General features: G+C 34.6%; 1 protein-coding gene across 6 annotated transcripts in view; it reads left to right on the top strand.

Moving 5' to 3' along the window:
- Nucleotides 1-20,088, top strand: part of KRIT1 (KRIT1 ankyrin repeat containing) — a 38,133-nt gene extending 18,045 nt beyond the window's left edge. For all 6 annotated transcript variants that reach the window (XM_060157027.1, XM_060157022.1, XM_060157026.1 and 3 more), the window contains 9 exons: nt 1,465-1,621; nt 2,769-2,876; nt 4,978-5,134; nt 6,084-6,235; nt 11,231-11,397; nt 12,037-12,124; nt 12,613-12,819; nt 18,216-18,332; nt 18,651-20,088. In XM_060157027.1, coding sequence (XP_060013010.1) covers nt 1,465-1,621; nt 2,769-2,876; nt 4,978-5,134; nt 6,084-6,235; nt 11,231-11,397; nt 12,037-12,124; nt 12,613-12,819; nt 18,216-18,332; nt 18,651-18,719 — 1,222 coding nt within the window. In that variant the 3' untranslated portion in view covers nt 18,720-20,088. The remainder of the gene's footprint in view (nt 1-1,464; nt 1,622-2,768; nt 2,877-4,977; nt 5,135-6,083; nt 6,236-11,230; nt 11,398-12,036; nt 12,125-12,612; nt 12,820-18,215; nt 18,333-18,650) is intronic.
- Nucleotides 20,089-27,310: the final 7,222 nt, after the last annotated feature.

Raw genomic sequence — 27,310 nt, 5'->3', positions numbered from 1 at the left:
TCTTTCTCAAAATTCTCTCAGAAAGATTTCATCCATTCCTCCCAGCCTTAACAGTAATTCTTCTCAGTTGGATGAATTTGCATATTCTTAGATATCTCAAGCCTTTGCCTTCCTCCTGAGTACCAAGTCTGCATTTTCAATTGCCAACTGAACAATTTAGTCACTCATTTTTTTTTCTTTTTTTTTTTATATACATAAGGCAGTTTGGAGAATGCAAAGACATAACCTTCAAGGAGCTTCCAGGCTGATAGAAATGTATATATACAAGGATGAAAGTAGATAAAATGAGGTTAAAAACTAAAACTGAAATGGTAAAGTGTAGTGGGAATATACAGGAGGTAGATTTTAAACTGTTTCAGAGAAATAATAGAACTTAACCTAAACAAAGTCAGGAGGGGGAAAAGGACATCTCAAGAATAGCTAAGAACATGAGCAAACAGTCATATGAATAAGAAGGCTAGGATACAATTAGCAGGTTCAGGCTGTAGGAAAACCATAGGGTATGTGAAGGGGAAGAAAGTTGACAGCAAATCGTATTAGTTCTAAAGATGCTATTTTCCCCTCAAATGCACCATATTTAAAAGCAAATTTCCTTTCCCCTTCTACCCATTTATTTCCAAAAAATGAATTACCTTTCCACCATTGCATTAGATTGCGACCTTATATAAGTCTTTATAACCAAATGGTGGACTCACTATGTCTCGCACATTCTTTGTACTCTTTTTCCCACTATCTAGAATATTTACTTCTCTTCAGCATCTCTTCAGCTTCTTCCTATTTAAAATCCAGTTCAAATTATTCTTCTATCAGAACACTTTTCAGAACTGAGACTGAAATCTTATCTTCCTTTTCCAACATTTTTTAAAGCATTAATTATATACTATTATGATTTGACAAATATATATTTTTTGATTGTTCTCCTCAACTGTTACTTAAATTTTACAGTGTTATGTAACTTATCTTATGTTTTTGTTTTCCTCTCTGATTACATTATAAGCCTTTACCAGAGCAGAGACCGTTCATCGTAACATATCTTTGTGTCTCCCACATTGCCTCATACAGCAGCTATGTGGAGAATTACGTCTTTGGGCCTATTTTGTAAATCAAAGGCAGAGCTGAGTAAAAAGCATTATTAAATTTATGGGTTACTTTCTGCTTCTGAAAAGAATTTTGACTAAAAATTTTATCTCCCTAATTTATAATTTTTGTATTGTATTTTGTGTGATAGTGATTCTCTGTCATCTACTCTATCTTGTATTTGAGATTATATTTTCTTCCAGTTGATCAGAAATAGAAACAGTTGAACTGAATCAGAGTAATTCATAAGAAATCCCTAAGCACTGAAAACATTACATCTGTGTCTTCATTGCTTGTTCTCTGCCCTAGAAAGATCTTAGATATTGTCTAAAATTTGGATTTTTCAAACATTTCAGGTGACTTTTTAGGTGTTTTATTTTTTTATAGGTATGGAAAAGTTGAAGCCACTCGCATATTGTTAGAGAAGGGAAAGTGCAATCCAAACCTTTTAAATGGACAACTTAGTTCTCCTCTTCATTTTGCTGCTGGAGGAGGACATGCTGAAATAGTACAGATTCTCCTAAACCATCCAGAAGTTGACAGAGTAAGTTATTTTCCAGGCTTTTTTTTTTTTTTTTTTTAATGATCAAACAGTGAATAACAATGACACTAAAATGTTAAGTTATACACTTGAGAGGTCAGCTGAAAAATAAAAACAAATTTCACTTACTATATAGAATAAGTAATATTTATGTGTATACTTTGCTTTTGTACATACTTTTTTAGATTATAGTAAAATATGTCTCACATAAAATTTACCATTTTAGCCATTTTTAGATGTACATTGGCATTAAGTACATTTACATTGTTTTAGAACCATCACCGCCATGCATCTACAGAATGTACATAAAATTTAACCTCTTTTCACTTTATAGTGTATTTTCTCAAAAATATCTTTAAGAAGGAAAAGGATATTTTGGAATTTGTATTAACAAGTATTTTGGGGCTTCCCTGGTGGTGCAGTGGTTCAGAATCCACCTGCCGATGCAGGGGATGGGGGTTTGAGCCCTGGTCCGGGAAGATCCCACATGCCGCGGAGCAGCTAAGCCCATTCACCACAACTACTGAACTTGTGCTCTAGAGCCTGCGAGCCACAGCTACTGAGCACACACGCCTAGAGCCCGTGCTCTGCAACAAGAAAGGCCACCACATCACAACGAAGAGTAGCCCCCACTCGCCCCAGCTAGAGAAAGCCCGTGCACAGCAACAAAGACCCAGCGCAGCCAAAAATAAATAAATTTTTTTAAAAAAAGCTTTAACAAAACCTTTGTTGTTACTATAATCAGAACTTTTTTTGGGGGGGGGGGTGCGCGGGCCTCTCAGTGCTGTGGCCTCCCCCACTGCGGAGCACAGGCTCCGGACGCGCAGGCTCAGCGGCCATGGCTCACGGGCCTAGCCGCTCTGCGGCATGCGGGATCCTCCCGGACCGGGGCACAAACCCACGTACCCCGCATCGGCAGGCGGACTCCCAACCCCTGCGCCACCAGGGAAGCCCTATAATCAGAACTTTTGAAAAACAGTAATCACATTGATTAGTGCTTTGAGTCATCTTTGGCAGTTCATGTTTAAGTATAGCATGCACTAAGTTTGCTTAATATGTACTTAACACTTGACAATAGTTTTGTAATGAAACTTTGATATTTTCCCTTATTTGTACATTTGTAATGCCTTTTATCTTTAACCATTTCTAGCACATAACAGACCAACAAGGAAGATCTCCTTTAAATATTTGTGAAGAAAACAAACAAAATAATTGGGAAGAAGCTGCAAAATTGTTGAAGGAAGCCATTAACAAACCAGTAAGAATTATCTTCATAAATACTAATTAGGGCCAAGCATTGTATTTAAATTGATAAGTAATTTGAGGATCTGTGTCAAGGGTGGAAGGATATAAATGTATGGATGGCTTCTTTCCTGCTTTTATAAAACCTCATGGTTAGACTTCATAGGTATTAAATTTGTTATCATCCCTAACATTTGGATATTTATTCTTGCATATCAAAATAAAACTGCATAAATAAATCTTTCGATCAGTTAAAATTAATCTAATTTCCAGTGTAATCTGTATACTTGGTGTGCTGATTACAAATTTTAGCCTATTCATTGGAGCATCTCTCTCTACTTAGGCCTTCTAAGTAATATATTTGTAAATATTGGGCTGGCCAAAAAGTTCGTTCGAGTTTTTCCATAATGTATGAAAAACCTGAACGAACTTTCTGGCCAACCCAATAATAATATTACACATCATTTGGTAATTTAGTTTTGGCAAGTTGTCATCTATTACAGATTCATCTTCCTCCTCAAGATAGTGAATGGGTTAAAATAGGAGATTTCTAAGTCTTTTATTCTGCCAATTCAACCTGGCCTTTCCACCTACTTATGTACAAAATAATTAGCAGTGACATTAAAATAGAGAAGAATTAACAATTAGAAAAAACTCAGTTATGCCTGAAAGTTATAGTGATGTTAAAACTGTTATCAGTTTAAAAATTGTTTGGAAACTTGAAAAACAGATAAAAGGATTTATACCAACTGATAAAGGATAAAAGTTTTATACCAACAGGTATAACCCATATGTTTGAGCCTTTCCAGACATTTCTATTAAGTAGGCAATGAGTATTTGTTGAATATTTTTGTAAATTTAACACCATAAAATGCTGAAAGTGATGTGATAAAGAATACATATTCTTTATTTATTCAGTACATGATCTCTGCCTTTAAGGAAAATTACACACATTTTTGTCAAAACACTATTCCCTGAGTACAGGACAAAAGCAAGGAAATAGATAAGCAGTACAGGCACCCTTATGTTATACTTCATTGCAATTTGTTTTCTATTTGTATAGTTAAAACACATTTTTAGGGACTTCCCTGGCAGCACAGTGGTTAAGAATCTGCCTGCCAATGCAGGGGCCACGGGTTTGAGCCCTGATCCAGGAAGATCCCACATGCTGTGGAGCAACTAAGCCCATGCGCCACAGCTACTGAGGGTGCTCTAGACCCCGCGAGCCACAACTGCTGAAGCCCGTGTGCTGCAATGAAGAGTAACCCCCTCTTGCCACAACTAGAGAAAGCCCGTGTGCAGCAACAAAGACCCAACACAGCCAAAAATAAATAAATAAATTTTGTAAAAAACCATTTTTATTTCTTATATAATTTTTATATCTGAATGTATAAAAGGAATTAGGTACTTTTATCTAAAATGAACTGTCCTGGAAGTTGTTTGGTGGCATCAGTTACTTCCTATAACAATAAAAATGTATTGAGAATATCATTTCTCTCTGGGATTTTCTGAACAGGAGGAAAGAAACTGGCTCATGGTCCATTGTTTCATAACTTTTATCTGCAAAGTCTTCTATCACAGATTCCTCTTAGGACAAATTATTGCTGGTACACATTTCTACATTCTAATTTGTGGCTCACTAAACTCACGAGGTACTTGACTAACACCAGATTTAGTTAACCAAGTCTATATCCCCCATTTGATATTTACATTGTACATTAATGGCTTTAAAATATACTTTCAGAAGATTTTGAAGTTGAATATTTTTTAAAAACCCATTTGCCTTAGTTTCTCAAACTTATTTGACCATGGAATATTCAGAGGAAAACATGTTAGAAAATATAAATAATGAAAAAAAAATTTTTTTTAATATCGCTAGAAGGTCCAGTGGTTAGGACTCTGTGCTTCCACTGCAGGGGGGGTGCAGGTTCAATCCCTAATTGGTGAAGTAAGATCCCGCAAGCCACATGGCAAGGCAAAAATAAATAAAATATTGCCAGAAGATTCTCACTTGAAGTTGTTTTTAAGCAGATGAAGTTGAAATTAAAGCATTTTGTTGTATTGGGATGTATAATTTATAACCAGGTTGCATAATTTATTATCATTCTTTGTCCTAGTATGAAAAAGTTCGAATATACAGAATGGATGGATCATACCGTTCTGTTGAACTGAAGCATGGAAATAATACCTCAGTGCAGCAGATAATGGAAGGAATGCGTCTCTCTCAAGAAACACAGCAATATTTCACTATTTGGATCTGTTCAGAAAATCTCAGTAAGAAATTTGTTATTCTGTTGTATAAACCTGATTATTCCTTTTTGAGAGTGGGTTGGTAAACTTAAGTATAGCATCAATTATTATTGACTTTTAAATTTTCAAATGAGACAGTGTTCTTCTCTTTTATACAGATTGTTTATGTTCAGACTGCTGAAACAGATAAACCTCTGCTTCCTCCTGGCCCCTTTTGCGGTATGCGGGCCTCTCACTGTTGTGGCCTCTCCCGCTGCAGAGCACAGGCTCCGGACGCGCAGGCTCAGCGGCCATGGCTCACGGGCCCAGCCGCTCTGCAGCATGTGCGTCCCCTGCATCGGCAGGCGTACTCTCAACCACTGTGCCACCAGGGAAGCCCGCGTACAATGTTTGAAATGATAAAAACCAAAACATTTTTCTTTGGCAATGAATTTGATTTGAATGCTGTTAAACGTAGTGCTCATCCAACTTGCCTTTATTTTCAGTGCTCACCTCATCTCAGAATAATACAGATTTTCTTTTTCTATATATTGGTTTTCTATCAGATCTTTGTTATTTAAACTCGACCCAATGTCATTATAGATTTGTCTCTCAGACAAAGTATTGCAGATACATAAGGGATTTCATTGAGGTGGTTGTGATTGGTTATCTAGTGATTTAATTGTATTTTTTTAAACACCAAATTCTACTGATTTTCTCATTAAATAGGCTATCATGGAATTAAGGATCTTAAATATATTCGATAAATTTTATTCATTTTCAGATTTAGTCTCATAATTCTTATATTCTTAATAAACAATTAACCTCAAATTGGGTAGTAATGTTGATTAAAGTCAATATTGATTTAAATTTAGATCTGTAATTTGTGTGTGTTCAGTACTTAGGTACAGAGAGTTTGATAAAAAGTTTCTATGTGTTGATATAATTGGTTCATTTTTACATTATCATTTATAAAAGGAAAGATGTTTTTCAGGCCTTCAACTCAAGCCTTATCATAAACCATTGCAACATGTTCGTGACTGGCCAGAAATACTTGCTGAATTGACTAATTTGGATCCCCAAAGGGAGACACCACAGCTTTTCCTAAGAAGAGATGTGAGACTTCCTTTGGAAGTTGAGAAAAAGGTTTGCTCAGAAATCTTTTTTACAGTCATTTAAATGTTCAGAATCTACTGAGTTCCTGTTTTAAGCACTAGAGGCAAAAATTGTACTCTTCCTTTACAGGAGGTTTTATTTCTGTTTTTCTGTTCAATCCTTACATCCCTGTTGTAAGTGGTAGAGTTTGAGTCAGTCTACTTACAAAGCCCCTGGTTGGTTTTTCCATTTCCCCACCTCCATTGTCTTAGAATACAAAAGAAATAGAGAATCCATCCTAAGGAGAATTACCAACCAGATGGGAGAAAAATTTTAGAGTAGAAAAAAATTTTAGAGTAGTTAGAAAGGGAGTACAGTGTCAGATAAACTTAATAAATGGCTAATCAGTTGCGTAAGTTTCAAAGGAGCAAAGAGATGCATTGGTGTAAGGGGAGAACAGAAAAAATATTCTGGATAGAGAAGATTATATTTACAAAGGGGACATTAAAAAGTTATTCTCAACAGTCGGTAAATAGCTGTTTTTGACTCAACAGAGAACTATATAGATAGTAAAAAATGAGAATGGAATTTACATTTGATTAAAAAAAGGTCTGTCCCAAACAAGTATGTTTGGATTTGAATTACTGTAAATTTTAGAGGAGAAGTGAAATAATGTCATCTGAGGGACGACTGGACAAGGAAGAAACCTAAGGGAGATGTTACAAGTTAAACTAGGTGATAATCTAAGTACAGTGGTAGCTGTGAAAACTGGGGGAAAAAGAAAATTTCCAGGCTCTCATAAATTTGGTGAAGAAAAAATACACAATTTCCAGATTCTTTATTCAAGAAAATATTAAACAGACAAGGTTAAACAAATTTTAGCACATGAAAATTTCAGTGACCTTGTCCAAACTTGGTAAATGTTTTATGCCTGACTATTCATATTGTCCCTCTTCTGTTATCAATCTAAAGGTAAAAAAGCCATTTGACAAAATCCAGTAGCCTTTCATGGTAAAACTCTCAGAAAACTAGGATAGATGGGAACTTCCTCAGTGTAATAAATGGCATTTATGAAAAACCCACAGTTAACATACTCAGTGGTGAAAGACTGAAAACTCCTCCTAAGAACAAGACAAGGATACCTGCTTTCACCACTGCTGTTTAACAAAGAACTAGAAGTTCTAACCAAAGCAATGAGCCACACTCCCCCAACCACCACCGCCCAAAAAAAAGGAAAGAAAGAAAAAAAAAAAGAAAGGCATCCAGATTGGAAAGGAAAAAGTAAAACTGTCTCTGTTGATCACAAATGACATTATCCTGTATATAGGAAATTCTAAAGAATCTACACAAAAGCTACTAGGGCTAATAAATGGATTCAGCAAAGTTGTAGGGTACAAGCTCAACACACGAAAATCAGTTGTTTCTATAACCAGCCACAGACACTCCCCCCCCCAAAAAAGGAAACTAAAAACTCCATTAAAATAACTTCTAAAAGAATAAAATACCTAGGAATAAGTTAAACAAGAGAGCTGCAAAACTCGTACACTGAAAACTACAAAAACATTGCTGAAATAAATTAAAGAAGACATAAGTAACTAGAAAGACATCCCATGTTCAAGGATAAGAAGACTTAATATTGTTAAGACATCAATACAAGCAAAGTGATCTACCAATTCAACACAATTCCCTAACAACAGACGTTTTTGCAGAAATGGGAAAGGCAATCCCCAAATTCATTGCAAAGGGCCTTGAACAGCCAAAACATTCTTGAAAAAGAAGAATAAAGTTGTGGGATTCACATTTCCAAATTTCTTAGTACAAAGCTACAGTAATCCAAACAATGTGGTACTGGTATAAGGATAGACATAGACTAGTGGAATAGAATTGAGAGTCCTGAAGTAACCCCATATATCCATGCCAACTGCTTTTTGACAAGGATGCCAAATGCATCCAATGAAGAAAACATAGTCTCTTCAACAGATGATGCTGGGACAACTGGAAATTCATATGCAAAAAGTATAAAATTAGACCCTGATCTCACACCACATCAGAAATTGACTCAGTGTATCAATAACCTAAATATAAAAGCCAAAACCATAAAACTCTTAGGACAAAATATATGGGTTGTCTTCATGACCTTAGATTTGGCCTTGGAGTTTTAGATATGACACCAAAAACATGAGTAACAAAAGAAAAAATCGATAAATGAGACTTCATCAAAATTAAAAGCATTTGTAAATCAAAGGACATTATCAAGAAAAAGACAAGCTAGAGAATGCAAGAACATATTTGCAAATCATAAATCTGGTAAGTGTTTACTATCCAGAATATTAAAAGAACTACAACTCCACAACGAAAAGACAACCCAATTAAATTGGGTAAAGGACTTAAATATCATTTCTCCAGTAAAGATATACAAGTGGCCAACAAGCATATGCGAAGACGCTCAGCATTATCAGTCATTAAGGAAATGCAAATCAAAACACAATGAGAAACCACTTCACACCTACTAGAATGGTTGTAATAATAAAAATTTATAAAAGAAGATGTTGAGTTTTGATGAAGATATAGAGAAATTGGAACCCTTGTATGTTGTAGGTAGGAGTGTAAAATGGTGCAGCTGCTGTGGAAAATAGTTGAGTGGTTCTTCCAAAAACTAAACATAGAATTACCATTTGATCCAGCAATTCCACTCCTAGGTATATACCTAAAGGAAACAAGAACTCAAACAGATACTTGCATTCCAGCATTCTTAACAGCATTATTCATAATAACCAAAAAGGTGGACACAAGCTAAAGTGTTCATCAACAGATAAATGGATGAAGAAAATGGAATATTATTCAGCCATAAAAAGGAATGAAGTTTTGATACATGTCGTAACATGGATGAACCTTGAAAGCATGCTAGGTGAAATAAGCCATACACAAAAGGACAAATACTGTTTGATTCTACTTATCTTAAATAAATACCTAGAATAGATACTATAAACAGAAAGTATATTAGTGTGATGGGGGGAGAGAATGAGGACTTAATGGTTACAGAGTTTCTGTTTGGGCAATGAAAATATGGAAATAGTTGTGATGGTTCACAACATTGTGAATGTAATTAATGCCACTAAATTCTACAGTTAAAAATAGTTAAAATGGTAAACTTTGTTAGCAGTTCTTAAAATGTAATAGATGTATGAAATTTGCAAATAATCTAAATATACTCAGCCTGTCTTCTTTCTTTCTAAGTAATATTTTTAAAGTTGGCTGGTAGAGAAAGAGCAATAATGATAATACTTGGATATTAATTAATTGCATATTATGTTACAAATAATACAAAGTAGGTTCAAGTGAGAAGAAGCAAGGCTTAGTGAGTACTTAAGGTGAATCAGAATATCACGATCATCTGATAAAGTGGTTGCGTTCTTTTTCACTCATTGTGTAATTGAAAAATTCCTATTTTTACCACCTGAAAAATAGAAGAATTGTATTTTTTTGGTTAGGATTATTCTTTTAGGATGAAAAGAGCCTGCTTTCATTTAAAAAGAACAATTGTTGACTAATAGTCACTGAACACACTATTAGGAATTATAATTATTCTCTATTCAAACTCTTCAAATTCTTTAAGTTAATTTTTATTAGAAAAATGTTTTCTTTCATTTTTTCCCAACAATTATTTTGAGAAATTAAAAACCCATAGGAAAGTTGAAAAAGTAATAAACTTCATACCATCATATACCATTCATTAAATTCACTAATTGTTAACATTTTGCTACATTGGTTTCATCTTTCCTCTCTTTTGGTTGTGAACCATTTAAAATTGAGTTGCAGACATCCTGGCACTTCATCCCTAAATATTTTAACATGCATCTTCTAAGAACAAGGATGTACCTACATAGTACAGTACCACTTTCACCCTAATAAAATTAATGTTTCCATAATAACCTCTAATATCAGACCCATATTCAGATTTCCCCCCAATTTTTCAGTCTCTTAACTCCCAACTGAAGGAGCTAGTCAGCGTTCATGCTTTGCATTTGATTACTGTCTCTTTAAGTCTCCTTTAATCTAGAGCAATCCCCTTATCTTTTTTTCCCCATGAAATTCTGTTTCAGTTTTTTTAATATTATCAATATATGGAGTATTATATTATTTTAGTTAGTATGACAACATTTCTTTTGCCATAAGGAATTTGGGTCATTTTGAATCATATTTGGAAACATACTAAGTATTCATTCAGAATCTCTATAATTGGTGATTATTTCCAAGTAGAAATGTATTCTTTAGGCTGGCATTTTTCAATGTTTGTTAATCTTATCAGATAAAGTGAAACTTTAAAGTTTTCAAAACTTAAAAAAGTATGCTCTCCTTTAGTGTTATTTGAAAGTGCAAAGTACTGAATATATTTTAGTCAAATAAAAAATGTTAAGCTTTTTTCAAACTTCATGTGTCCTTCTGGGAGTTAATACTTCCTTTTATCTTCTTTGAGGTTCACTACTATATTGGGTGAAGCACAGATTGTAGAAGAATGTTTGAGGAATATAAAGAATTTAAGTAAAATTGTACTATAAGTTATACACACTCATATCCATAAACTGATGATAATTTTATTGAACTGTGAATCAGAGGTTAGCAACCTATGGCCTACTGCTGTATCTGACCTGTTGCCTACTTTTGTATATCCTGCAAGCTATTAATGGTTGAAAAAAATTCAAAAGAATATTTCATGTCATGTGAACATTTCATGAAATTCAAATTTCAGAATCAATATAAAAAGTTTTAGTAGAACTCCAACATTTGTAGATGTATTGTCTATAGCTGCTTCTGTGCTACAATAGCAGAGTTGAGTCGTTCTCACAGACTATCTGACTCACAAAGCTTAAAATATTACTATCTGGGCTTTAATAGAAAAAAATTGTCAACCTTTGCTCTAAAGCAATAACAGCTTATTTATATGAAATTACATAGCTTTTGCTTTTTCATATTAGATAGTGGCAAGTTGTACATTTATAACAGGAAATTGTGACCTAATAACCAAATTATACTTTTCCTTTTAAGATTGAAGACCCATTAGCTATTCTTATTCTCTTTGATGAAGCCAGATATAATTTATTGAAGGGCTTTTATACGGCTCCTGATGCTAAACTGATAACATTGGCAAGTCTACTGTTGCAGATAGTTTATGGAAATTATGAGAGTAAGAAACACAAGCAAGGTTTCCTAAAGTAAGTATTTAATACAATTCATGGTCTTGTGCTATACCCAAGGTTCAGTTTAACCAAGAAAATTTAGAAATATTACGTTACTAAGAACTATTTAGACGTTGGTTTGGAATTAAATAATATAAGGCATGGAATGAGGAAAAAAAAATAAGTAAAGCATTCTTTACGTTACACTCTCTCCAAAGTTCTTTTTCTTATATTTGAATATAGTTTGATATGCCTTATACTTGTTAGCTTTATCTTTCTTTACTGTATGTTTAAATAAGTTCACTAAAACCTGACTTGGATTAGTAGAAAAAATGTTTCAAGGCAGATGCATTTCACCATATACCACCACAAAAACTAGTTATGTTTCATATTGAGAGAAAACATTGAGGTTTAGCACATTTAAAGTTTGTTTATTGTAGTTTTAAATATTCAAAAATATTTTGTGGCTACTGAAAGAAGAAACATTTCTCTAAATTGAGCAATATTAGGATCGTGACTTTTTGCTTAAAATGTTGAGAGTTCTCCGATATGTTACAATATAATATTTTTCAGCTCAAAAATCATATTAATTAAAGCCATTTACATGTAAATGATTATATTACTGTAGCTACTAAAGATGATTTATTTAAAAGATATTGGTGTATTTGCTTACAGTGAAGAAAATCTAAAATCCATTGTACCTATTACCAAATTGAAAAGTAAGGCACCTCACTGGACAAACCGAATACTTCATGAATACAAGGTAAGCTGTTAAATAGAAATAAAAAGACATTTTATAGCCTAGTTGAAATTTTGTTAGTATTATTAATATGTTTTAAACATAGGTACATTACATTTTATTCTTGAAATTAAATAAGGATCTTATAGTTCACATGCCTGAAAGGAAAAGGAGCAAAATAGTTTTATTTTTAATAATGTAGAATCTTTTACTGAATACCGTCTGTATGCTGGATACTGTGGTAAGTGCTAGAGATTAAAAAAACATGAGATAATACACTATCTCTATCCATGAGGCACTTAAAAATGTAATAGAATAAACATTATTTTTAGACCTTGATATTTCTTTTTTTTTAATATAAGATCTCAAAAGAAAAACTGCCTTTGGTATAATGTCACACAATTTTATTTGTCTTTGGGATAGCCTTGATTTTAGAAACTGTTTAGTTGACCTGTTTGGATTATCAAAGGTACATTCTCCTTTCACATCTGTTTATTTTACTTTGTTTTTAGAATCTTAGTACAAGTGAAGGTGTCAGTAAAGAAATGCATCACCTACAGCGCATGTTCTTACAGAATTGTTGGGAAATTCCTACATATGGAGCAGCTTTTTTCATAGGACAGATATTTACAAAGGCAAGCCCCAGTAATCATAAAGTCATCCCTGTGTATGTAGGTGTGAATATAAAAGGACTTCATCTTCTCAATATGGAAACTAAGGTAGATTTTCATCTTTTCAGCTATTTTTGACCAGTCACATTATGTAATATCTAAAATAACAGTACTAGCCTACATGAACAATTTCATTCATTTATAATAGCAAAGGATAGGGGGGTGAAAACAAAATGATTATCAATAGGGAGTTAACATATTAATTGTAACATTGAAATACCTTGCAGCCATATAAAAGAATGAAGAATATTTTTCTGTGGAATGATCTCCAAGATATATTTGGTGCTGAACCATATGTAATATGCTACCATTCATGTAAAAATGGGTGGAAATGGGTATTTATCTGAAGAAAACAGAAACGCTAACACAAAAAGATACATGCACATCCCTGTTCATTGAAACATTATTTACAATGGCCAAGATAAACAACCTAAGTGTCCATCAGTGGATGAATGGCTAAAGAAAATGTGTAAATATATACAATGGAATATTAATCGGCCATTAAAAAGAATGAAGTCTTTCATTTGCAACAATATGGATGGACCTTGAGGGCATTATGCCTAGTGAAATAAGTCAGACAAAGATAAATACTATATGATCTCACTATTTATATGTGGAATCTTTTTTAAAAAAAAAAACAAGCTCATAAGATACAAAGAACAGACTGGTGGTTGCCAAAGGCAGGGAGTTGGGAGATGGGCAAAATGGGTAAAGGGGGTCAAAAGGTACAAACTTCCAGCTGTAAAATAAATAAGTCATGGGGATGTAGTATAGAGCATGGTGACCATAGTTAATAATACTGTATTGCATATTTGAAAGTTGCTAAGGGAATAGATCTTAAAATTCCTCATCACAAGAAAAAGAAAGTTGTAACTATGTATGGTGATGGATGTTAACGATACTTATTGTGGTGATCATTTTGCAATATATATAAATATTGAATCATTATGTTGTACACCTGAAACTAATATAATGTTATATGTCAATTATACCTCAAAAAATGGGGGGGAAGTGAATACTATATTTGCATAAGTATTGCTTTTGTATGCATAAAATGTCTCTTAAAGCCTTTAGAGGGGGGGAACCATGTAACTGGGAATAAGAGTAGAAGGGAAACTTTTCATTATATAGCATTTTGCAACTTAAAAAAATTTTTTTTAACTGTGAATGTATTACCTATTCCAAAAATTAGATTTAAATGAAAAAAATACAGATTTAAAAAAGGAAATATAATATCTGACACAAGTGGTTCATTTTGCAAATTAGAATACGTTATAAGAACATTTTGGGGGGCAAGATGAAGTGTGGATGGGACTGTGAATACCTGTTAGAACTGTTCAGAGGTTTTCTATTCCACCATCTTTTTTTTTTTTTTTTTTTGCGGTACGCGGGCCTCTCACTGTTGTGGCCTCTCCCGCTGCAGAGCACAGGCATGTGGGATCTTCCCAGACCGGGTCACGAACCCACGTCCCCTGCATCATCAGGTGGACTCTCAACCACTGCACTACCAGGGAAGCCCCACTATTCCACCATCTTGATCTGGCCGCCCCTACTTCAGAGCTTTTCAATCAGAGGCTTATTACTGTATTGTGCCCCTTTTTCTAATCAAAGTCATGATAATATAAATATGGTGTTATCAATTAATTTTAGCATATTTAACACATTTCACAGGATAAACAGCTTTCTAGTTAGTAATAGGAAGCAGATAAAAATCTATTTTGTTCATTCAGATATGTCACGAATAGACTATTTTCCAAATCAGTTTAAGTAACTGAGCTTACGCATTTTTAAAAGGTGTTTTAGATTAGGGAATTTCATCGTAAACCTAACTTTTTTCATCATTTTTGTAAGTCTTTATTATGTAATCACATACCTTCTGAAAGTATCCCAATTGTAGTTTAGTTATTTCCTGATAACTCAGGATCATCATTATGGGCAACAGTTATTTTCCCATACTGTTAGAAATGCCTGTGAATGGAGATAAAGAATATGCAGGGACATAGGGTAGTGACTGACCTGGAACTTGATTTTTTGAAGTCTCTGATATCTGCTTGCTTTGGAGTCATTTGCTTATCATTTTCTATTTAGACTATTTTACTCATACAAAATAAGCTGCTTCTTATTAGCTTGTAACTACTTTTTCTATTCCTGTTGTACTAAAGAAATGAAGGAGAAATTCCCCTTGTCATTTCAAGAAATTTTTCCTCTGCTATTTCAGAGCATTTTATACAAATATCTGCAAATTCTTCTTCATCGAACTGGATGGTGATACTGTGGGCATAACACTGAGCCTTTTCTCTAAACTATATTTTGTGTTTGACTTTTGGGAGCATTCCAAATTTAGGCAACAATGAAAAGTTTTATATAGTATTCAAATGATGTTTCAGTAATATAACATTTCATATTATGAATAATATTCTGGTCCAGGAATTGAGTAAGTGAGATAGCAGTAGCAGGCAGAGGATGATAGTGTTATTAAGAATCTGCTTTTTCTAGAAATATAAATAGAAATGCTGTCATTGGGCATATAAAAAGGTGATTGAAACCAAGGGTAACAATGTTTTCTGTCCACATAATCATTACCTTGTATTCTGTAAGCTACTGATAAATTTATGGCACCTATAAAAGCTCTAAGATAATTACCTTTTCAAACGATATAGGAACAATCAGCTTGTCCTCAGTTGTCTTAGATTGACCAAATCTGCTAGGGTTGAATATGACAAGCTTGCTTAAATAAACATCTTCATCTGCAAAAATACATTCATTTGCATTTAAAAGTCTACATATGGGATACATTAGCCTCAGAGATTAAATCTCAGGAAAAGCCATAGAATACAGCTGTGTTGTTTTTTTTAATCTCAATTACTTCTGCCTTCTATATTTTGTTATTGTTTGGAATAATAAAAGTTGCCCCTCAGAAAATACAGCTCAGCCAGTTTCATGTACTCATCAGAGACCTATCTTTCTACTTACATAAAATGTAGGCACTATCGAATAGGTAAATGCAGTGTTACAGTTCAATGTTTTACTATAGTGAAAGCATTACAGTCTTCATAACTGAACTGTACTTGTTGATATATCTTCAGCCTTAATACCACTGCTACATCCAGGCAATAGATTACCCTTTGCTGATGTCAATTTATGTAGACCATAATGCCCTTCTGAAATAAAACTGGTTCTTTAAATACCCATATAGTGCCATTGTTCATGGTCACTTGTCAACATCACTATTTCTCCTGTGTGTCCTGGTTGGCTATGTCTACTTCTGACTTACATGGTTTTCCTTTTCTGCTCTCAACTATCCCTGTCATTTCTCTTACTTTTTGACTTCCTTCACTAAGCACCTTCCCCTTTGTAGGTTTTACCTCCTAATGAGAGCTACTTTTTCCTTCTGGAGCAGACTGGTCTCTCAAAACAGCCATGTGGGTTCTTCAGCTCCATTCAGCCGTTTTCATTATTGTGGATTTCTCAAGAATTCCTTTCTCCCTGCACACTGTCCTTTAAAAACAAAACCTTTATTTTTAACTTATGGCTTCAGTGCTTTTGTTGGTCATTTGACCTTCATGTAATCTAGGAGTTGCTATACCACAGATGTATTTTTTTTCTGTATATTAAACTGTTTTGAGGACATATTAAATGGACAGTTTCCTGTCTCTTGATTAAAGAAGTTTCAAGTCACTGATCCAAAAGATAGATAGTTTAAAGTTTTATGATATCTTGATTCAGTGTTTCATTGTGTACTTTGGTAAACAGCTATTTTAGTAGATCCTGTCTATAAGTTATATTTTATAAGTATAGCTATTTTAAAGCAAGATATTATTTTCCCATTATAAGTGGTATACACTCATGTAAATTAATTACATTACATTTCACTTACAGAACCTTTCAGAATGCCCTAAACCATTACCTTTCTGGCATATCCTTAGTTTATTATTTACAATCATTATGTTAAGAACTGCGAGTCATAGAGAGGTAATGTTTCTCAACATACTTATTTTAAAGGATGGCATGAACACTTTCTTTGTATATGTGTATACAAAGAATATATTTTTAGGGTAAGAAAATGTAAGTTACTACTAGGAGATAATTGTTTTTTAAATAGTCCAAAGAATATATTGGATTCCTATTTAAATATACCATTATGTTACAACATGTAGGAATAGGGTACTGTAATTGGTTTTAAATAGTTCTGTTGAATATATGAAGGATATATTATTAATTTTTTAAATAATGCTTATATTTACAATAAATATATCAGCGTACTTATTTTCAGTGATATGAAATTGCCTAAATCGACATGTTACCCTATTACATAAATTTCAGATCTGAAAGTACTATATGAATATTCAAAAGGTACTGAATATATCAATAGTAAAAGGAATTGTTTTTAAGATGCAGAAAGTAAAAACTTGCAGTACACTTAATTTTCTTGAAAGCCACTGATAGAATGGGCATCTTTTTTTTTTCCCCCATCATTGGGTAAGTTTAAGGTGTACAATATGTTGATTTGATACACTTATCTGTTTCAAAATGGTTACCACAATAGCATTAGCCAACACCTCTATCACATTGCATAATTACAGTTTCTTTTTTCTGGTGAGAACATTTAAGATCTACTCTCTTAGCAACTTTCAAGCATATAGTACAGTATTGCTAACTATAATCATCATGCCCCACATTAGATCCCCAGAACTTATAACTGAAAGTTTGTACTACTTTGACCAACATCTCCTTAATTTCCACCACCCACCAGCCCCTGGTAACCACCATTCTACTTCCTGTTTCTGTGAGTTTGGCTGTTTTAGATTCCACATATAAGTGGTATCCTATGGTATTTGTCTTTCTTTGGCTTATTTCACTTAGCATAATGCCCTCCAGTTCCATCCATGTTGTTGCAAATGATAGGATTTCCTTATTTCTCATGGCTGAATAATACTTCTTTCTGTGTACACATATACAAATACATAGCACAGAATGGGCATCTTTAAATAATTTTGTTGGGCTTCCCTGGTGGCGTGGTGGTTGAGAGCCCGCCTGCCGATGCAGGGGATGCTGGTTCGTGCCCCGGTCCGGGAAGATCTCACATGCCACAGAGCGGCTGGGCCCGTGAGCCATGGCTGCTGAGCCTGCGCGTCTGGAGCCTGTGCTCCGCAGCGGGAGAGGCCACAACAGTGAGAGGCCCGCGTACCGCAAAAAAAAAAAAAAAAAAAAAATTGTCATTCTGATAAGAATATCATTGCTCAAGGCAGTCTTCTAAGAGTCTACCATATATGTGGCTCTGTACTGCAGGCTGTGTGAAGTTAGTGTGGGCACTTTGAACAAGTTTTATTCTAACTGTCAAAACCACTGTGTTTAGACCTGTCTAGATAGGTGTAGATAGTAAGAGAAGATGGGTGTTGTTTTTAATAAATATTTCAATATAATGATTTCTAATTATGTTGCAGGCTTTACTCATCAGTCTTAAGTATGGTTGTTTTATGTGGCAGTTGGGAGATGCTGATACATGTTTTCAGATCCATAGTATGGAATATAAAATGAGCTTTATAGTACATACAAAACAGGTAAGTACCTAATCAGTTATTCTGGACTTCTAGTAATAAACTCTACTGTATTAATAAAGTTATTTCTTTTTTTAAAAATGACAGTCCATTTTACTTTAAGGAAAACCTCTAACATGAAGTTAACATATTTAAGACCAAGGTAAAAAGGCAGGCCTTTCCTAAGCAAAGCCAGAAACTTATCTGAATAATTTATTGCAGTCTTATAACAATGAAAAGTTTCTTTTCAAATACATAGAGAACTGTCTGTCCACTGCCATGTATGTCATTTACACATTCTTACATGTTTCAAATTTATTGTCAACGTATTTTACTTTGTAGGCCGGCCTTGTGGTAAAACTACTAATGAAGCTAAATGGACAGTTAATGCCCACCGAAAGAAATTCATGAGAGGAAAGCAACTGATACTTAAGCCACCACATTTTGTGATATAGATTTTTTCCATGAAAGATTTCTTAAACTATTACTTTTAACAAGGCATTTAGTCTCTTGTAATATATATGTATACTATTACATTGTACAGAATCTGTACTTACGTTTGGTGTGTAATATACCAATCAGTTTTATATAATATCCTAATAAGGTAATCTAATTTTTAGGAGAAACACACAAAAATGTGTAGATTGATAGTCTGTATAATATTAGACAAAACAGTAAGCTTTATAAAAAGTTATTTTTGGTAAATGGTACAGAATTTAGAGTGGAATATGATGAAATTAAAATGTAGCTTTGCTATGACTTTGTGTATCATTTCAAAATGTACAGAAAGTCACATGATTTGAATAAAGAAAATGTGTTTTCTACTTAAAGCATATGTAACACTGTTACTTAAAATTTTTTTTGTAATCTCTGAACATTTCTCAACATGTTTTTAAAAGACTTAGTTAAAATGTTTATTTGGTATAAGCTAGTATTTCTCAAAGTATTATAGTTCTTGAACCCCCTGCATCATAATTACCTGAGTGCCTCTTAAAAACAAGGATTTCAGGGACAAGTTCTAGACAAGTTCATTCACTCTTGGAAATAGCAGGGCCTGGGAATTTTTTCGTAAGTTTTACTTAATTTTCTGTTGAAATAATTCCAGACCTAATGATGAACTTGTATTATTAAAGTTAAGTAAATTACACAGAACTGCCTGGCACATAAGCACAAACATACATGGACACATAGACTAAGTGACAATCTCTGAATATTACTAGTTGCATTTGTTAAGAACATGTTGTATTTTTATGAGTTGGCTCAATGATGTATTTATATTGCAGGAAGTAGATCACCAAATATCTGGTTGTTTTATTTAGGGGAGCACAGGTATCATATTAGGAGCTAACTTGATTAATCTGCTATTTAATAAGCTTAGAAATTAGTCTTTCCAAGCTAACAGGTTGTTGTGTTCTAAGTAAGTCCAGAGATAACAGTAGTAATACTTAAAATTATCATACAGGTTGCAGATAATTTTTTTATATTATCATCTACTCTTCACGTTGACATCTGCATATTTTTAATGGTGGTCTGCTGAGCTTTATTAAAATTAAGGGGACTTCCCTGGTGGTCTAGTGGTTAAGACTCCATGCTCGCAATGCAGGGGGCCCGGGTTTGATCCCTGGTCAGGGAACTAGATCCCGCATGCCGCAACTAAAAGATCCCGCATGCAGCAACTAAAAAGATCCTGCACGCGGTAATGAAGATCCCACATGCTGCAGCTAAGATGCAGTGCAGCCAAATAAATATAAATATTAAAAAATAAAATAAATAAAATTAAGATTATGTGGTTTAGTAAGTTTAATGAGAAAGCCTGATTTATCTTTAATTCTGTGCTAAGCACTTTTGACTCTACATAGACAGTTCTCTGTTCAGTTTCATCCATTCCAATAGCCTCAATTGTTACCAAATACGCTGTTGACTCCCAAACCTAAAACTTCAGCCTCAACCTCTCTTCTGAATTCTAGATCTTAATCTCCAATTTCTTGGTATTCTAGCTCCACCTAAATGGTTTACACAAGGAACGTCTGTTTCATCATAGCTGGAAACGGAATTTGTTTCATCTACCTGCTCCATTCTATCCTTACACTTGTGTTCTCTGGTTAATGGCATCAAACTGCATCCAGTTGCTTACCCTGGAAATCTGGGAGTGGTCTATAACTTCTCCCTCTTTAATCACCCTACACATTCCACTTAGCGAATTCTGTCAAATGTCTTGTGAGTCCTTTCCTATTCCCTTCTTCTGTGTTTGCACTGCAGCCACCCTAGTTCAAGTCCTCGCAGTCTATTCTTGGGCTCATTGTAGCTTCTTCCCCTGGCCTCCCCAGCTCAGGCTCTAAACCCTGCCACACTGGTGCCAAGTTAACCTTTCTCATAGATCTGATTATTTCATTACCCTCTTAAAACCCTCCTCACTGATGTAAAGTTAAATTCCAATTCCTAAGTGTTGAATACACTAACCTGCCTATCTAGATTAATTTCTAACCAATTCTCCCACACTCATCCTGTGCTCCTACCCCAGTGTTTCCCAACACTAGCTCTGCAGTTACCTGGGGAGTTTTGGTACTTTATGACTCAATAATTTTCAGGTGGGGCCCAAGCATTTCTGTTGTGAAAATATCCCAGGTGTTTTTGATTTATAGCTTAGGGTTTAGAACTGCTGTTGTAATTAACTTTAGGAAATAGCTGAATGCTTTTCCTTTCACAGAGGGAAGTGAGGATGCATCAGTGCTGCATCAAACAGCTCCCTGCTCCATTGAGTACAGTGTACCCTGCCAGAGTTGTACAGTATGGCTGCCCTGAGAGAAGGAAGAGGAAATTATTGGAGTAGCATGGCTCTTAAAAGCTTAAAAATAGTCAATTTCAAAGTTAATATTGAAAAAAAATTCATCATTGTCAGACCATAACAAACCAGAAATAAACAATAAGGGGAAAATGCAGACAGCTTTTAATGAGTGCCTAGGATTGGTCAAGCACTATATGAGCACTGGGGATAAAAGATATTATTTTCCTTTTCATCATTCTTTCAATAAATTTTTGAGTGCCTTTTATGTGCCAGGGATCCAGTGGTAAGAAAAAGTCCCTGCCTTCAGGGATCAGAGTTTAGTGAGGGAGATAATAAGTACTCATATTTATGAACTGTGATGAGGGACTTCCCTGGTGGCACAGTGGTTAAGAATCCGCCTGCCAGTGCAGGGGACACGGGTTCGAGCCCTGGTCTGGGAAGATCCCACATGCCGCGGAGCAACTAAGCCTGTGTGCCACAACTACTGAGCCTGTGCTCTAGAGCCCGTGAGCCACAACTACTGAGCCTGTGCGCCACAGCTACCGCTTGCATGCCTAGAGCCTGTGCTCCCCAACGAGAAGCCACCGCAATGAGAAGCCCACGTACCGCAACAAAGAGTAGCCCCCACTCTCCGCAACTAGAGAAAGCCTGCGTGCAGCAACGAAGACCCAACGCAGCCAAAAAATTAATTTTTAAAAAATTTTTTAAAAATCTTCACCCATAAACTATGATGAAAGAAAAATAAAATGTACTATCTAAGCAAAAAGAGGGAAACTTGATCTAGTCTTAGAGATCAGGAGAGGCTTCCTCGAGCCAGTGCTGCTTGAGCTGGCATCTGAGGAGTAAGCAGGAATGAATGATGTGAAGAGAGTTGAGGGGAAAGGAAATGAGGTGAGATATTTTGACCTCAAGGATGGTCTTGGAGAATTCATGAGAGGAATTACAATTTTTAGCTAAGAAGTGAATTCAAACAGTTGTTTATCCAAATCACAGCAAATGAATTTCCATTGTAGAAATAAAACCAGAATGGGTAACCCTGTGCATGATAACTGCATTGTAAAGAGGAAAACTTACTGAAGAACTACGTCTTGTAAGATTAAAAATTGCAAAATTTGACCCTAGAAAAATTAGACTTGATAGAAATATATAATGAAGTAAAACTGCCCATAGTTCTTGACCAAATTTAATAGAAGAATTGCATAAATAAAATATAGATTTTAATTTGATCCTGAGGAACTCAATGGCAAAAACTGTAATTGGAAGAATTTGATATGTGCAAAAAACTGATTTATTAATCAATTCCTTTAAAATTTACAGAGAAAAAAACAATGAAATTATTTCTTACCGAAATAATGTCAGTCAGATGAAAATGGGAAAAATTTAAATTGTTTTTGCTGTACTGTGTGTATAGGAAACTGATCATGAAATTAAACTGGTTTGAGTACATGCAAAAAATATTTCCTCAACAAAAATCCATCTGTGATGGTATGATTCCCATTTAACATTTGTATTCGTAAAGCCAGAATGCCTCCATGGTCATATCTGGTATTTGAAGAGGCAGGATAGGCAGACTGAAAAGGTCCTAAAGCAAAAGAGGGGTAAACCCTGGGGGTTCTTAGAAACCAAAGTGCTTCAGGCAAAGAAATATATTTTAGACATCTTAGGGTGTAGATGAGAAAAGCAATTTCAGTACATTGTGCCAATTTCTATTATAAGAGGAAGTGCTGGTTGTTCAGAATTCATTTGAAGGGCACCAAGGATAAACAGGAAATACTTCCCCATCAGTTAAATAATAATAATAACTAATACTTTAAAATGGTGCATACTATATGGCTGGCATTGTCTGAAGCACTTTTAGATATATTAATTCATATATATCTATATATAGAGACATATGTATGTTTAATCCTCATAACAATAACTTTGAGGCAGTTACTATAATTCCCATGTAACAGATGAAGAAACAGAACATAGAAAGAACATAGAAACATTTGTTTTCTATCTTTTAAAAAGCTTAGGAGCCAAACTTCCTAACACAGTAATGTAAATGTTTTCATTTTCTTATGTTGTATAACCTGAGTACAACTTTATATGTAGAGGTTATGTTACTTGTCTAAGATCAAAAACCAATAAGTGGTAATCAGAATTCAAAATCTGGCAATCTGTCTTCTGAATTTAGACATTAGTCAGGTAAAGGAGAGGTAGCTGAGAGGTTTATCCAAAAAAAAAAAAAAAGATCAAATCTTGAAGGATGTTGTGCTCCCTGCTAATGAGCCATTGGAGCATTTAGGACTTGACTAGTTCAGATTTGTGTGTTGAAAGATCACCCTAGGTCACTGTACAGAAGGGCTCAAAGGGGTCTGAGCAAGAAGATATAAAACAATGGGAAGAAATGGATCAATGTTTTGACAAAACCAGTGACCTTTTGGATATGAGGAATTAGTAAGAGACAGGAATCACAAATAATTTCCCTCTTTCTGTCCTGGGCAACTGGAAAAATGGTACCACCATATATGCTTAACATAGGGAAGGGAGGAGGAGGGTTTGAAGAAATGTGTTGAAATCCTGGTGCCTAAGGGACATGTAGGTGGAGATGCCCCTGGCCTGAAGCTCAGAAGGCTCTGCTTGAGTGGCAGTTGAAACTACAGGAACATATTTAAAGTCACCCAGGAAGAGAGTAGAGAGAAGCAAGCCAAAGAATGCCATTTGAGAAATGGGCAAAGGTAGGGCAACACACAAAGCATCTTGTTAGGTACATGGATATCAGTATGGAAAAGAAACAGCTTGGCACCATCCTGCATACTATATATTAATAAATTTCATATGGGCAGAAGTAAGTATTAAAAGAATCAGGGGACTTCCCTGGTGGTGCAGAAGATTCTTAACCACTGCAGGGGACACGGGTTCGAGCCCTGGTCCGGGAAGATACCATGTGCCGCAGAGCAACTAAGCCCGTGCACCACAACTACTGAAGCCCACATGCCTAGAGCCCATGCTCTGCAACAAGAGAAGCCACCGCAGTATGAAGTCTGCGCGTTAGAGTGATGACTTATGGGTTTGTGTTGGATGGTAGGGGCAGGGCTGCAGGGAGGTTGGTAACCACATCACTAAGGCCAGGAGTTTAAAGAAAGCTTTTATGGCAAGTAAAACCTAAAGGCTGAGACAAGGAAGAATATTTATACCAATATGATTCATAATGGACCCAAACTAGAAATATCTAAATGTCCATCAACAGTACAATCATGAGTGTGCTGCATGATTTCATTTATATAAAGTTCAAAAATCAGCCAAACAAGTTGATGGGGATAAATATGAGAATAGTAGTTACCTTGTGAGGGGAGTGACGGGGACAAGGTACAAAAAGGGTACTGGAATATTCTATCTCTTTTTTTTTAATTGGGGTATGGTTGATTTACGGGGTTGTGTTGGTTTCACGTGTATGGCAAAGTGATTCAGTTATATATATGTATATTCTTTTTCAGATTCTTTTCCCTTATAAGTTATTACAAGATATTGAATATAGTTCCCTGTACTATACAGAAGGTACTTGTTGGTTACCTATATTATATTTTATATTTTATGTGTTAATCCCAGGCTCATAATTTATCCCTCCCCTCCTTTCTCCTTTGGTAACCATAAGTTTGTTTTCTATGTCTGTGGGTCTGTTTCTGTTTTGTGTATAAGTTCATTTGTGTCATTTTTTTTAGATTCCACATATAAGCAATATCATGATTAAAAAAAAAAATGAAGCCCACACACTGCAATGAAGAGTAGCCCCCGCTGGCGGCAACTAGAGAAAGCCCGTGCGCAGCAACAAAGACCCAACGCGGCCAAAAATAAATAAATTTAAAAAAAAAAAAGAATCTTTAGGGAATTCCCTGGCGGTCTAGGGGTTAGGACTCTCGCTTCCATTGCAGGGGGCATGGGTTTGATCCCTGGTGGGGGAACTAAGATCCTGCAAGCAGCACCGTGTGGCCTAAAAACAAACAGAAAAACAACGAGAAAAGAAAAAATAAAGGGATCCTTAATATCACTAGAGAAAAACAGATCAATATATTTTAGAGCACATTCATTTATGGATTTTTTAATGGGTATCATGAGAAATAGGTGTTTAAAATGCCTTTAAATGTACACAATAAAAAGGAAAGCAAAAGAATCAGGGAATTTAGAGCAACTGGAACTCCTACATAGCAATAGCAATGCAAAATGGCACAACCATTTTCAAAAACAGTTTGGTAGTTTCTTATAAGTTAAATATATACCAACTGTAGGACCCAGTCATTCCACTCCTAAGAATTTATCCAAGAAACAAAAACATGTTCACATAAAAATTTGTATGCAAATATTTATAGCATACATTTCTCATTTTTTCATAATTCATAATGAAATGTAATTACTCATAACTGCCCCAAACTAGAAACATGCCAAATATCCTTCAGTGGGTGAGTGAATAAACAAACTCAGGTACATCCATACAATGGAATACTACTCAGTAACAAAAAATAAACTGTTGATGAACAAAATGGATGAATTTCAAATGCATTATGGTAACTGAAAGCCAGACTCAAAAGGTTACATACTGTAGCATTCCTTTTAGATGACATACTGGAAAAGGCAAAACTATACAGTCAGAAAGCAAATAATGATTATCAGAGGTTAAGGATGGGGGTGAGGGGATGTGGGGATATAAAGGGGCAGCACAAACGAATTTGGGGGAGTAAAAACTGTTCTATATCCTCATCATGATTGACAAATACTCGGTGTATTTGTCAAATCTCACAAAACTGTACATCAGAAAGGATTCTACATAAATTTTAAAAGTACATTAAAGAAACGAATCACAACTTGCTATACAAGTGTTGAAAATTTACCAAAAATATATGTAGATTTAATGGAAATATAAGTCAGTATTCAAATTCTAATAGTGAGTGGTCAAAGAAGATTCACAGCTTATACGTTCAGAAATGCAGACAACTATAAAAAGTGGAAAAATACAAATCTTTGCTAACAAAAATGCAAAACAACCTTATTAAAATAGTTAAAATAGTATGAAATAATAAAACAACTAATTACATTAATAAAAATCAATGACAACGCAGGATTAAGACAACATATGAGAATATATTCTGGGTAGTACTGAAAATTGGTTTAATCTGCTGCTAAAGCCATCTGGGAAATGTTTACTCTCCTTGACCTGATGATCCCACATTGAGGACAATCCAAGGATGAGCCCACTATCCCCACTTTCTCATTTGCAGTGCTCTACTGGCACAAGTTCCCTTACTTGCCTAGGGAGTAAACCATATGTGATGCAATTCAACAGGGGAAAAAAGTAATAGTTGTCTAACATTACTGTAAAACTGGAAGAAAATTGTACAGTTAAAAATAATATATACCTAAGGCAATTGCTTTTAAAACAAGTCTCCACCAGAGCATTCCAAATGCTTTAGTTGTTACAGGATCATGTAATAATGCCATTAACTCAATTATATGATCAAATAATGTATGTATAATCTCAAACCAGTAGTCAGCGAATCATTTGTTGATTTTGGAATATGTTATGTTTTAATAACATGCCTTCCCAGTTATATTTTACAGATGCTGATAATACTTGTTTGTATTTACTGAATACATACTAGTAGGGCAATGAAAGGGAAAGAACCTAAAATGGCAAGTCATATATGGATAGAAAAACAGATAAATTTTTCACTTAATTCAAATATGCACCATTTTTCCTTTCTGGATTGTTGGCTTTCAATTAATATTGAATTTAGTTTCGTACATATAACCACTAGGAGGAAGAAAAGCCAAATCTGGATTTTTAATTTATTTCAGCCACTTCACTCACAAATAATTTACTGTATATAGTTAAAAGTTGGATTTTAATTAATTTTATCTGAACTTTGGCTTACTTGTTAAGTTACCTCCTATCTTAAAATACATGGATATTCACACACCACTCATTGTTTTATATTGTATAACAGTTTAAAAGCAGGGTTTCACTATGTGGTATAAAATTAATTACATTTTTCCCTCTTTCTTAGTCATAATCATTGAAATGGTAAATATATCACTTCTCATTTACATTACTGTATAAATGAGGAAAGATTCAGAAATAGACATTTTCCAAGATGGATTAAATACTATTATAGGAGTTACCACAACAAAATGTTTTTGAAACTTAGCTTATTTTCAAGTTCTAAACAAAATTTGAGAC

Source organism: Lagenorhynchus albirostris, chromosome 8 (assembly GCF_949774975.1).
Source record: "Lagenorhynchus albirostris chromosome 8, mLagAlb1.1, whole genome shotgun sequence".
Lineage (NCBI taxonomy): Eukaryota > Metazoa > Chordata > Mammalia > Artiodactyla > Delphinidae > Lagenorhynchus > Lagenorhynchus albirostris.
This window is presented reverse-complemented; position numbering and strand designations above follow the sequence as displayed.